Source organism: Leucoraja erinacea, chromosome 7 (genome assembly GCF_028641065.1).
Source record: "Leucoraja erinacea ecotype New England chromosome 7, Leri_hhj_1, whole genome shotgun sequence".
In the NCBI taxonomy this organism is placed as follows: Eukaryota; Metazoa; Chordata; class Chondrichthyes; order Rajiformes; family Rajidae; genus Leucoraja; species Leucoraja erinaceus.
In genome coordinates, this window is record NC_073383.1 from 23092105 (window position 1) to 23106891 (window position 14787).

At 42.4% G+C, this 14787-nt stretch overlaps 1 protein-coding gene across 1 annotated transcript in view; it reads left to right on the forward strand.

Moving 5' to 3' along the window:
- LOC129698740 (obg-like ATPase 1) overlaps positions 1-14787 on the forward strand; it is a 130978-nt gene that overhangs the window by 21353 nt on the left and 94838 nt on the right. Inside the window, 1 exon segment of the mRNA XM_055637958.1 lies at positions 6948-7075. Coding sequence (XP_055493933.1) covers positions 6948-7075 — 128 coding nt within the window.

The window sequence follows — 14787 nt, forward strand, 5'->3', positions numbered from 1 at the left end:
ATTATTTTTTCCTTCCTTTTGCTAGATATCAAAGAATTGATGTATAGTTTGAATTTTGCCAAGAGCACTCAGCAGCCAAATTCATCACAGCTATGTCCTAAATTTGCGCTAAAGAGCTAACTTCCAAAGATAAAATGAGTGATTTCCCTTGACAACATTTGATTATGGCAACAAGCAGCCTTGGTAAAACTGAAGTTAATAAACATCAGAGTAAAAACACCTTAATGTTAGGTGTGATTTCTCAAATATAGAAATGGTTGTGGAGATCCCGACATTGTCCTGGGTCCAAATATCATAATTCTTTAGGAAACAGGGGTTCCCCTCTTCCATTATAGATGAGACTCTCACTAGGGTCTCCTCGATATCCCGCAGCTGCACTCTGCTCCTCCTCCCCCCATTCGCAACAAGGACAGAGTCCCCATTGTCCTCACCTTCCACCTCTTCAGCCGTCGCATACAGCATATAATCCTCTCCCAACTTTTGTGCCACTACTGGCCACATCTTCCCATCTCCACCCCTTTCTGCTTTCCGCGGAGACCATTCCCTACGAAACTCCCTGGTCAACTCGTCCCTTCCCCCCAAACCACCCCGTCCCCGGTACTTTCCCCTGCACCCACAGGAGATGCAACATCTGTCCCTTTACCTCCCCCCATCGACTACATCCAAGGACCCAAACAGTCTTTCCAGATGAGGCAGAGGTTCACTTGCACCTCCTCCAACCTCATCTACTGTATCCGCTGTTCCAGGTGTCAACTTCTCTACATCGGCGAGGCCAAGCGCAGACTCGGCGATCATTTTGCTGAACACCTCTGCTTAGTCCATCTTAACCTACCTGATCTCCCGGTGGCTCTGCACTTCTACTCCTCCTCCCATTCCCAATATGACCTTTCTGTCCCGGGCCTCCTCCATTGTCAGAGTGAGGCCCAGCGCAAATTGGAGGAACAGCACCTCATATTTTGCTTGGGTAGTTTATACCCCAGCGGTATGAAAATTGACTTCTCTAACTTCAGATAGCCCTTGCTTTCTCTCTCTATCCCCGCCCCCTTCCCAGTTCTCCCACTAGTCTTCCTGTCTCTGGCTACATTCTATCTTTGTCCCGCCCCCTCCCCCGACATCAGTCTGAAGAAGGGTCTTGACCCGAAACGTCACCCATTCCTTCTCCTGCCTGACCTGCTGAGTTACTCCAGCATTTTGTGTCTCCCTCCAAATATCATTATCTGTGTTATCCATAATCTCCTTTTCAGTGTAAGGTTTGAAGTGAGGATGTCAGCTGTTGATTGTATACTGCTCTATTCCGTTTGCAACTCCTCAGCAAATGAAGTCATTTTTGCCTGCATATTGCAAAACCTAAACAACATTTAAGCAAGGCCAAATAGGTGATGAGGAGCACTGTTATAGCACAAATATTTTTAGTAAGAGAAACTATAATCACCCACCATTAATATTCAGATGCATTACCATTACCAGTACTCCCTACATCCTGGGGGAGACGGTAGACCAGAAACTTAAATGGGCCAACCACATAAATAATGATACGCACAACCCGTGCTGACGAAGATGCTCCATCTAAGCTAGTTCCTGTTTACCCGTGTTATCCATCTAAACCGTTCCTATCCATTACTGTCCAAAAGTCTTTTAAATGCTGTTATAAATATTGTGGTTACAAGAGCAAGTTGGCGGTGTGGTTGCAAAAGCAATTAGCCTCCTGACATGCCAAAGGCTTTGTAATATTTACAGATAGCAAGTCAGCACAGATTCCTCTTGCTAGGGTGAGTGCAGATCCAACATCATATGTCTTGGAGTCATCTTGCACAACCTCCGCCACCATAAACATTCATTCCCCCCCCCCCCCCATCTCTGTCTCACTATGGCGTCAGTGTAATTAGGCTGTGTTGACAGAAATATCAGGCTTTTGCCCTCTTCCACATAGGACCATAACCACATGGGAACACCACAGCTTTTCACTTTCCTTCAAGTATCAAACCATCCTGAATTGGAATTATACTGCCATTCTTCATTGCTTGTTCTAAATTCTGAAACATCCTACTCAGCATAGATAGCCGCAGTGGTTCGAGAATAGATAGCTCATCATCACTTTCTGAGGGGTTGCTGCTAGGTTTATTAATCAAAGGTGGTAAATTCTACTGAGAAATGTTGTACTAGAGGTTTTAAAGTCTCACCTGTGATTGTATTTTGAACACAAAAACAGAAGCTGTTTTACTGGTCGAGGTTTGCTGTAGATTCTGGTTCTTTTGGTATTGTAAAGAGGTTCAGTTGTAATTTGTTCATTTTAGAAGTGAAAAGATTAGCAGAATTGGTTGGCTATTTCTGTTAGCCTATCAGACTTGGGGAAAGCAAGGAAGATAATAAATTCCTAATCTCTAGGAGAAATTAAAAAACAATTTGCACGTGTCGGGTTGGTTTGGTTCAAAGGCAAGGACTGTATTTCTGTGTAAGAATGATAGGTAATAGAAAACATAATAACTTTATGAAAGTTACAAACAGGATTTTATGAATTTCTAAATTGGTATTGTGTACATGCTAAATACTTTCCTGTGTAGCGAAGTGACATTTGAGTTTTAAACCTGACGCTGAGATGAGATCAATGACAATACCTCTTTTCCAGCTGTTTATGTGAACTGCTGCATTATCCCAAAATTTGAGACCAATTTAATTGTATTATTCTCCGTTTCGACCACAATGCATTTGTAAAACTTTGAATCTTTGCATTAGTTGATTCTCTTCACAAAGGCAAGCTGAGAAAGGCAGATTGGTTTGAGAAATGCCAGGTGAGAATTTTGATAAAAAGGTGTGAATATGTTGCAATTACAATTGTTTCTAGCCATTGAAATGAGTAGAGCAGATCCATTTAATGAAAACTTAAAAGAAAATAAATGGAAAGATGGTTGATTGGATGAGATAAAATAAGACTGAAATGAATTTGTGTGAAGCACAATCACAGAGGAATAGTTCACAGGTGATCTTACAAATTACAAAATTTAATGCAATTTGATTTAAAGTTGGTATGTAAAAAGGCAAAGAAAAATAAGTCAAATATAACCAGAAGATAGCGAATTTGTAACTTGAAAAATAGCTGTAGCATATGTGGGCTGGAAATTAAAAATATGGTTAAGAGAGCAGTTAGCAAACAATTAATCTAGTTTAGATACAAGCCAATTTTAGATCAACAAAGGAAATGTGACTAAAATTAAGTATTTAATAAAGTCGGGCGTAGATAATAGTGCAAAATCTAATTGAATTTGTTATGTGTAGAATTATAGTTATAAAAGTAAACTAGGGCAAAAAGAGTATCACATTTTATATTTCCAAATGTCATGAGGCTCTTCAGCCCATTGAGCCTATGCTGGCTCTGAGCAATGCATCAAACTTGTTCCCCTATAGCCTATTCTCTTTCACATGCCAAAGGTCCAACCCTGATTCTCCAAGCACCCACCTATGGCAGGGATCATTTACAGTATTAAGTCAACATTCCAACTTGTATGTCTTTGGATTATGGGAAGAAACAAGATCATCCATGGAAAATCCATGCAGTCACGGGGAGAATGTACAGTTTCATATAGATAATACTGGAGGTCAGGATTGAACTCGAGTCTCTAGAACTGTGAGGTATCAACATTATCTGCTGCACTGCTGTGCCAGACAAGATAATTAGCCAGTTTATAAACAAGGATTTTAAAGCCTTTTCAAAACAGATAAACACTAAAAGCACAGTTAGAGAAGTTGTGGACCTGATTAAGAACGAAAAACAGACCTGGAGCAAAAAGGCCGTGTTGCTGAATCTTTCGGCATGACTTTACAAAAGTAGATGTGAAAGAGGAGAATAACATTGGATAGGTAAAAAAGAAATTCAAAGTTGGCAAGTCACCAGACCAGATGGAATGTATCCTTCATTGTCAGGTACAAAGATGAAGATATGATAGTGTCCTCAAATTGGTATGGTAATTCTCAAGCTTCTTCATAATTGTTAATTATTAATTATTAATAATGATTGATAATTGACTATTATCAAGAATTTTGAGAATTATTGCAAAAACCTGGTCAGGGAAGAAAATCTGCTGTTTTTACTCATTTGGGACTCCAGATAATGTGGTTAGCTAATAGCACCCTCAGTTCACAGCAATTGAAGATGGATAATAAATGTCATCAGTGACATACATATCCTGTGAATGAACGAATAAATTAAGGGAAAAGGAACAACTTCTGATCACAATTATTTTGAGCTTTATTATACTAGATGCTAAATGAGTGATACTAGACGCCAGATGAGTGGTCTATGGTGTGGGAGGAAATAGTTTGTGGTCTGTAATCTTGCTTTTGAGATTTATGTTCTTGCTGATTGCTAAATCCTGAACATCAAGTCAATCAGGTCAGGGCTTTCTGTTAATTTGTTTTTTAATCACTGGGATTTTTACTATAGCCCTCCCCAATAGTTAGTGAGACGTAAAGGAGCAAATATGAAGGGACATCGCAAATAGGTGTAGGAATAAAAGGGTTGTAATGGTAGGTGATTTTAACTTCCCTAATATTGATTGGGCCAACTAGTGCTGAGGGATGAGATGGGCAGAACTTATGTGCATCCAGGAAAGTTTTATGAAGCAATTACCTAGATTGCCCTGTGCATTGCCTTGAAGACCTGCAAACGGTCAATGGCTTTGAACCACTTCAGATATTGCTTAGATGGCAAAATAGCATAGTAATATAACTTCCCATAGGAAGTAATGCCAATGAATATATGCCTCTGAGACAGTTTTGCATTCTTTATTTCACAATGACAACATGAAATGGAATCACATGCAGCAAGAAATTACAAGAAGAAAGTGGTCTGATTTGGCAAATTCACCCCCAAAGAGTAAAAACAAAACTGGAGGAAAGCAGCGGGTCTGGCAGCATTTGTTAAGGGAAATGGGCAGACAACGTTTCAGGTCTGAACCTTTCTTCAGACCCTACATCGTCTGCCCATTTCCATCCACAGATGCTACCTGGCCTGCTGAGTCCCTGAAAGTTTGTTTTTTATTCAAGGTTCCAGCATCTGCAGTCTTGTGTCATCACACCCAGATCATCAATTAAATTCCGTTTGCAGGGATTTAGTATTTAATCTAGGTTGACCTAAGGTTATATCTGATCATACAGCTGGAACTATTTAATTCCTCCATAGTCATGCTACCTTTTTTTCCGTTTGTGAAATGGCTTTGCAGAAATATTACTGCTATATTTGATGATATAACAGTAAATCAGATGTAATTCATGCTCTTTCCCCATCCTACTTAGAAACATAGAAAAATAGGTGCAGGAGTTGGCCCTTTGGCCCTTCAATATGATCATGGCTAATCATCTAAAATCAGTACCCCGTTCCTGCTTTTTCCCTATATCCCTTGGTTCCTTTAGCCCTAAGCTAAGTCGAACTCTCTCTTGAAAAGAGAGAATTCTCTCTTGAAGACCAGTGAATTGGTCTCCACTGCCTCCTGTGGCAGAGAATTCCACAGATTCACAACTGGGTGAAGAAGTTTTCCTCATCTCAGTCCTAAATTGCCTACCGCTTATTCTTAAACTGTGACCCCTGGTTCTGGACTCCCCAAACATCGGGAACATTTTTCCTACATCTAGCCTGTCCAATCCTTTAAGAATTTTATATGTTTCTATAATTTCCCCTCTAATCTTTCTAAAATCCAGTGAATACAACCCCAGTCAACCCATTCTTTCATCATATATCAGTCCCTCCATATTGGGAATTAACCTGATGAACCTACGTTGCTCTCCCTCAATAGCAATAATGTCCTTCCTCAGAAATTGCACACAATACTCCAGGGGCCTGTACAGCTGCAGTAGGACTTCCTTGCTCCAAAACGCAAATCCTCTCGCAATGAAGGCCAACATGCCAATAGCTTTCTTCATTGTCTGCTGTTCCTGCATGCTTACTTTCAGTGACTGATATACAAGCACACCCAGGTCTCGTTGCACCCAACCTATCCAAGTCACCCTGCAGCCTCACAGCATCCGCATCGCAGATCACACTGCCACCCAGCTTTGTGTCATCCGCAAACTTGGAGATGTCACATTTCATTCCCTCGTCTAAATCGTTAATATATAGTAAAAAACTGATGTCCTCCCAGCACCGAGCTTTGCAGCACCCCACTAGTCATTGCTTGCCATTATGAAAAGGACCCGTTAATTCCTACTCTTTGCTTTCTGTCTGCAAACCCATTCTCTATCCATGTCAATACCCTAGCCCCAATACCATGTGCTCTAATTTTGCACACTAATCTATGTGTGGGACCTTGTCAAAGGCTTTTTGAAAGTCCAGATACACCACATCCACTGGCTCTCCCTTATCCATTCTGCTTGTTACATCCTCAAAAAATTCCAGAAGATTAATAGTAAGATTAAACGAGTACTTACCAGTACGAAGTTTGATCTGTATTTTATGAGGAGTTACGATGAGGGATTACGTGAAGAACCCACCCAGCGCGCAGGCGCGGCATACTTCCAAGCAGCGGTGTGGAATCACAGATAGACACTAGTTGAAGTAAAGATAGTAAAGACCAACGAGACATTAGTCCGAATTTGATCTATATAATGAGGGTGGTTGGGGAGCATGCTGGGATGGGCACAAGCATCTTCCCCACTACCGTAATGTAAGGCTAACTGCTCCATAATTCCCTGTTTTCTCTCTCCCTCTCTTAAAAAGTAGAGTTACATTGGCTCCCCTCAAGTCCACAGGAACTGATCCAGAGTCAATCCAAATTCACCTGATTGTAATCTACCCCAGCCCTCCACATGTATTAATCCTGATGCAGCAATGAGCTAGTATGATTATTATTTGACACAATGAAGCTGGATTATAAATGCCCCCGATTTGGTTGAGTTTCAACAATTTTGAACGGAGATCAGTGATAGAAAAGCAAATTTAACTTTGATTTTTCTTACAGTAAAATACCAGCATTTCTGAATGTCGTGGACATAGCAGGACTCGTGAAGGGTGCTCACGCCGGTCAAGGGCTTGGAAATGCCTTCCTGTCCCACATCAGTGCCTGTGATGCAATCTTCCATCTTACAAGTATGTATCTATGAAATTTGAAATGCTGCCGTGTTTATGATTTTGTTTCCTCAACCTCATTATCATTGTACTGCGAGTATTAACTATTAGCAAATGTTACAAAATGCTGCAGTAACTCAGCAGGACAGGCAGCATCTCCCTCCCCCTCTCTCCCTCTTGTAGGATGTCCCCCTTCCCCTCTCCCTCTCTGTTTTTTTGGTGGAAACTCGCAGGGATGCTCCCCCTCCCCTCTCTGATCCCCCTCCCCCCCCTGTTCTCCCAATTTTTGGTGGCCCCCCCTCTCCCCTCCCCCCCTATGAAGGACCATAGGTGTCTCCCCTCTCCCTGGGAACCCCCTAGGCCCTCCCCCCCTGCCAGAGGCCTGCCCCCCCTGATGAGGCTCTCCCTCCCCCCTCTCCCTGCCCCTCTGGGTCTGGTTCCCCCCCTCTCCCTCCCCCAATCTCACTGCACACTGGTAACAATTTTCACCACTAGTCCTCATCCAGAATTCTACCACTGCCTGAAAAATAACCGAAAGGCTCAACTTCCACTGAGAAAGAGAATTCCAAAGACTCATTGTTATACGAGAATTTTCCCCAACAGTCTATGACCCATAGCGCTGTGGCGATAGCGCTATGTTTAAAGCTCACAGCGCCGCAACCGGTAGCGTTATATTTAGAACTGCAGAACTTCCACGCGTTAAACTGACAGCGCTCTGTTTAAACCTTTGAGCGCCAAACCAGCAGTGCTGTGTGCATCACTTTTACACCCCTTCGCCTGCCGGATGCGGAATTTCCCGAAATTATTCCATTTCCCTAAAATTACCTGAAGACAACCAGAATTTCCCGAATTTCCATATACTTAAAATAACTGTGGTGTTAATTTCAGCGCAGACCATTCTGTGAAAATTATCCAACAACTCGCTGCTAAATTGTTATCATTCTCACTAAAATGCACATCTCCCATCCCCTTCCCCCTCCACCCCCACCCCTCACCGACACCACACAAACGTCTAAATTCTAAAAGCATGCTAATCACTTGTCACCCATCAACGGTACCATGAAAATTACTTGTGGTACAATGCAAGCAAATCTTTTGTGTTAGACATCAGCTTTGTTTTACACAATTAAAGTATTACACGCTAGAATAATTTAAGATGTACATTCTAAATGGTGATGTAGCCTTTCTGCAAAGGCAGAATTTGTTTGCTGATTCTCGGCAGCCGTTGACTTGTCATTTGTATGGGGAGCTTCTTGATCTTGAGTTGTCATTTGATATAAACAATGCATTCCATGATATTACAAAAATATTGCTTTAGTATTTCAAAAAATAATAACATTTTCATTTTGAGGTTTGGAAATTATGCAAAGTTATTACATCAAGCAATTAGTCTAACTTTGAAATGAATTGGTGGAATTTTATTTTAGAAAAATTGGAAATACACAAGATCCACAGATATTGTAAATGCATTTCTGAAAAATACATTGCGTAAAGTACGACTGAAGTAGTATTCTTCATTGGAAATTGTCAGCTGTAACTTGGTTGCAGCATTCTTTGCGGTGACTCAAGTTTGTAGATCAGTCGTGAGACAGTGCAATTACACGGTGGATGGTATAACCTTTTGAGTGAGATGTTAAACTGAGATGTTAAAGGCTGATCTGCACTCTCAGATGAATGTAAAATGTTTCACGACAATATATTTTTGTTGAAAAGGCAAAGGAGTTATAGGTGCCCTCACCGTTTATGTTTCAATCTGCATTTGAAAATCAGATTATTTGCTTATTACCACGCACATCATGACAGCCCAAACACCAAATTGGTTGCTAGGTTCCCTATATTGCAAGAGTGAATATACTTCAGAGTTACAGCATTTAGTCTAAAGCGCTTTATTGACAACTCAAGGCAGTGAAAAGTGCAGTATAATTGAATGTTTTAAATTATCTTGTGCACCACTGAGAATGCAAAAGGTTATACTTAAAGCTTGAAAGGTGCTGTGCTCCCTTGAGTTCAAGAGAATGTCCAATATTGCTATGTATCTGATTGTGTGAAGTCTTGATTTTGTTAATAGCTGTAGCTGGTAACTGCTACATTTAGTTTATTTATTAGGTTGCATGATAAGACAAACAAGGGTAAAATTGTAATTTATATCCAATGTCATTAACTGACAATTAATCAAGATTTCTTTATTGAAGCCTCCGTGCAACTTGCAGCGATTATGTGCTGTAAATCTGAAGCCTCAATCATGGCCAACATTCCACATCCGTTTTTCTTTCTCCCTCTGTCCTCAGTGCGTATCACGGCAACCCTTTGTCATTTATTAATAAACCGTGTCATTGGAAGTGTCATTGTTAACTGCCCATCTCTAATTGCCCTTGGGAAGGTGATGATCAATTACTTCCTTTAACTGCTGAGGCTTATGTGGTTGGTAAGGGAGTTTCAGAATTTAGACCCTGTTCAATGAAGATACCGTATTTCCCGGCAATGAAGACGCCATATTTTACCCCAAATAAGGCATGAAGATTTACCTGCGTCTTGGAGGCCGAAGGTTAGGTTGTTAGCCAAAAAAGATCAAGAACGATTTTGCTGTACTTAGGGATAGCCAAGTCTATCCCTCATTGCTGGCAGCTGATGGGAAGCGGCTGTAAAGTAGGAAGCAGCTGTGAAAGGGTAAAAGGACAGCACCGCTGGGGGTGGGAGTGGGAGAGGAGGGGGAGATCGTAGGGGGTGATGGAGGGGGGGAGGGCAGGGGGGGGGAGGAGGAGGGGAGGAGGGGGGAGGGGGAGGAGGAGGGGAGGAGGAGAGTTCCTTTCACAGCATGTGAGGAGTCTGGCCCGGGTCAGCACGGCCTGGGCTGCACAAATTGGCTGGGGTAAAGTTGCGGGGAGGGCAGTAGCGTTGAGAAGGAGGGGGTCGGGGATACACAAGGGATCTGGAAAATGCATGTAGATTGGTTAATTTACTTACTAACCAATGTAGTGCTTTATTATCAGAAGCTCCGCCTACTACTACCCTATTCATATTATCGCAACCAGTCAGTCTATGCTGCTGAACAGTAGAAGAAACATACTATATATATATATTATATATGCTTTCCAATAAATACCACTGTACCATGTTTGTGAGTGTGTGAATTACTCGACATGGTGTCACGTGGTTGACCCATCCCGTGTTTAAGTATATTGGTTTATATTTTAAGTATTTTGGTTTTACTTTGTTTTCACCCATTTTATCCATCCACTCGTGTTGCCATGGCCAGCTCACTTTGCAAGTGTTTTCGAGCATGATTTCAACCATTACATCCATGCTGCTCATCGTAACGTTCCACCAAAACACCGTGTCCCTATACTTCTCAACATCGCTGGCCCGGAAACTATCAAACATGCAGAACATTTCGACTATGCACCTGCAGTTCTGGATCACAACAACCAAGTCCTGGTGCCTGCTGAAACTATTGATGATCCTGTGGTCTTGCTCAATAAACTCAGACAGCTGGGTGACCTTCGTGCCAACTCCATACTGGAACGTATTAAGTTTTTGCTCGAAACCAACAACAAGGTGAGCCAGTGGGAAATTACATTTGAGATCTGAAACATACTGCTGCATTTTGCTAATCTGTGTGATGAACTGGTGGGTGAATTACTCAGTGATAAAGTACGCGATGAATTGCTCCGCGACCCTGGCCGGAGCTGAACATGCTTGTCGGATTGCCGAAGTCATGGCTTCTCACAGCAGGTCTTTGGGCCCCGGACCACATTCTGCGTACGGTGTCGATGCTCCTGACACTTCCTACCGTAACCAGCGTTCACAGCCCCACACACTATCTCGACAAGCTCAAAGATTTATTGAAATAATTACTAATGTGATGCAGCGGTACCGTAAGGATTGCTGATTTCAGTTCATGACGCGGATAGATCTACATCTCCGAATACAGATTTGAAAAATTCTCTTTTAAGGGGCCTTCTCTTCTATTTCTACTTTCCACTTTCTCTCTTCCTTTTTTTAAAATTTTTTATATACACACTTCACGTTTTTCTACTCTCTACCATCTATTTTTCCACTTTTTCCCCTTTCTATTGTTTTCTTTTTCTTGTCCTGCTTACTTCCTTCTTATAACATAAAACTAGAGGTTGTACATAGAATGGATTACGGTATTACATAGTTGGCACCTAAAATTAGGTGCCACTGTACTGTTTTGTGCTGTATTAACTTCTAATAAAATAAACAAAAAAAAAAAAAACAAAAAAAAGTTTTCTAACTGTGGCGGCTCCCACCCTCCAGATCGCGAACTGTGCGTTGCTTTTGGAATAATATGCCACTTTTGTAAAAGAAGGAATCATTTCTTAAAATGCTGCCATTCTCGTGTGACTCGTTCACTCACAAGGCAGCCTGTACACCTGTTAAAACATGAAGCGACTGATAGCGAGTACCAAGAGCTGGCAGCGTCTCCCCCAGTTCTGCTCCCAGAGCATGAAGATAACAGTCATAACATAACCACCCTGGTTGCTTCCACTAACAAGCAACTCGAACCTGAAGTTTCACTACATGTCAACAAAACCATTACTGTTGCAAAGATCGACATTGGTGCCAAATGCAATGTCATGTCATTATCCAAATTTAAGCGGATCAGAAATACCGAACGTATAGTAAACACTTCGGCTACTTTGCTAGCCTACAGAGGAAGGGAGGTGCACCCACTTGTAGAAGCTGAACTGAACTGCCGCCTGGTATCACAAGCTGAACTTTTTCATTGTCCGTGGGAAAGGTGCAACTCTGCTTGGCATTAACGCGTGCCAGGATCTAAGACTGGTAACTTTTGGGCCTGCTGTCCATCAAATATCTCCTGGCAAGGGCTCCACCCAGCAGATACTTTCCCAGTACAAGGAACTATTTGATGACAAGCTTGGGAAGCTACCCATCAAATACAACATTGTCACTGATACAAATGTCTTACCTGTGGTTCGAGCACCACACCGCATTCCACATGCTATGCGCGACAGAGTACACAATGAGCTCCAGCGGATGGTGTCCCTGGGCGTCAGTGCCACGGTCACCGACCCTTCCGACGGTTTCCACCATGGTGGTGGCAACAAAGAAAAACAAGGAAGAAATCCGAATCTGCATCAACTCCTGAACCTGAATACAGCAATCAAACGCCCACACTACACGATGCGCACAGTAGAGGAAGTTGGTGCCCACCTGGGCAGTGTCTCCGTGTTTTCTGTTCTGGATGCCAAAAGTTCGTTCTGGCAGATCCCACTGGACCCCGACTCATCCAATCTCACCATGTTCGGCACCCCCTTTGGCCGCTACAAATTTCTACGGATGCCCTTTGGCATCAACTCTGCCAGCGAGGTATTCCAATGCACAATGGAACAATTATTTGCAGGGTATCCGTGCGCCATCATTGTCGACGATATTCTTGATGTTGGATGCAATATGGCTGAACATGATGCCAACTTAAGTACTAGACCGTGCTAAAGACATCCATATCAAGCACAACCCTCTAATATACAGATTTAATGGGTCCATTATGTCGGCCTCAGACCGGACCCCTCCAAGACCACTGTCATCAACAAGATGCCAGCTCCCACTGACGTTACGAGTTCACAGAGATTCCTGGGAATGGTGAACTACTTGGGGAAATTCATTCCCAACCTCAGCGAAATATCTGCTCCCCTATGACAACTGACTCACAAAGACACTGCCTGTTCTTGGTACCCACAACACCAGAGACCAGTTCACAGTAATGATGGTGTCGTACGTACCTACAGAATGCCTAAGCAACATGGCAGAGCACAGGGCTGCAGATACAACTCTACCGCTACTGTCCTCAGTCATCCGGCGTAGCTGGCCGGATAAACAACATCGTGCCCCACTTGCGATTTGCTCATACTACCTGGTTCGCGACGAACTGGTACTGCAGGATGGTGTCATAATCAAGGGTCGCAAAGCAGCCATCCCAGCTGTTCTACGGGACAAATACTTTGATGCCGACCACAGGGAGCCACCCCGGCATGGAAGCAACCTTACTACGAGCAAAGAGCATGTTTTACTGGCCCAGGATGACCGAGTATGTGCGTGAGAAAGTTCAAGCCTGCGCTATCTGCAACAGCATGACGCCACGCCAACAGAAGCAGCCCTTGCTCTCACACCCTGTTCCTCCTCTGCCTTGGTCCACGGTCGCTACCGACATATTCGAGTGGCGTGGCAAACATTATCTGGTTCTCGTTGACTCGTATTCGGGCTGGTTCGAAATCGACCTGCTCCAAAGCATCACATCCGATGCAGTCATCCAAAAGCTGTTGCGCCATTTCTCCGTGCACGGCCCCCCTGCAAGCCTCTTGTCAGATAACAGCATTCAGTTCACCAGCCAATGCTTCAAAAACTTTGCTCAACGTTGGGATTTTCGCCATGTCACCAGCAGTCCTGAATTTCCAGTCAAACGGACTTGCAGAGCGGGCTGTCCGGAACGCAAAACAATTAATGGAGCGCTCACACCTTGCAAAATCCGATGTCTACCTGGACCTGCTCAACTTAAGGAACATCGCCCGTGACCCAATACTGGGGTCTCCTGCCCAATGCCTGATGTCTCGACAAACCTGTGCTGCCCTGCCCGTGCCACAGCAGCTGCTGCAGCCACAGGTTCGTTCACCACCTGCTGTACATAGCAATGTTACAAAATTTTGAGATTTAAAAAATCAAGTCTGCAATTTATCCCATTAGATAAAGCATAACTATAAGTTTAATTTGACACCTAATTCACTTTCATATCTCAAGTAATACAAAAGTTATGGCCATTTTCATACTCGGAAATTAGCATCTTGTTCCCTATTGATTTTCTATGGACATAACAAAAAAGCTGTGATCATGGACAGTCAAAACCCCATAACCTTCTTAAAAATTAAGAGAACTGAATGAAATTTTCAGTTATCATAAATTGAACCATTCTGAAACAAATATAAAATAATCTTACTTGGATGACCTGAAATTAAAGCATATAATTAGTTAGTTACCCAATTGTAGCTAATTTCAAACTTCAATTACTAGATCTAAACATCTATCCATTTCTTAATAAATGATTAACATTTTTAAATAGCCTAAGTGTCCAAATAATATTCACAAATAATTCACAATAAAACATGATTTTTAAATCTCATTTACATCAATTTATAGGCCAAATGGAAGGAATTTAGTGTTCAATTGCTGTAAATTAAAGTCCATTTTAAATCGGCTTTCTAGTGGGATCCTGTGAACGCGCTGGTTTAGAACGTTCACATTGCGCTGGATTTGTGCCCTCAAATGCCCAGAAAAATACTGCGGGATATAAAGAGCCCAAAATGAGCTACTCGCTATAGAAAACTTTATATACAGGGTTCTTAAGAAGCCCCTTTTAATGTAAAAATAAGGTACATACCTTTAATTGTTTGCTTTATAAAACCCTGGGGCTGCGAGAGGTCGCGGGTTGAGAGAGTGATTTTTAAACTACTATAACTATTATACAAGGCCATAAAAACTAATAATACCTTTTGCGACGGGGTCTTTCAGCGATTTTCCGTTAATGATTTACTAGGCTGAACATTTTCGATTGCAACAGCCTAGTAAAAATCGCGTTTTAAACCCGCTCCCTCTAAACAGCGCCAAAATCACACACACGGGGCTGGGACAGATTCTCAACGACGATTCAGGTAGGTTTTGTAACATACCTACTGTACAGAAACAACTCCAGCTGAAAT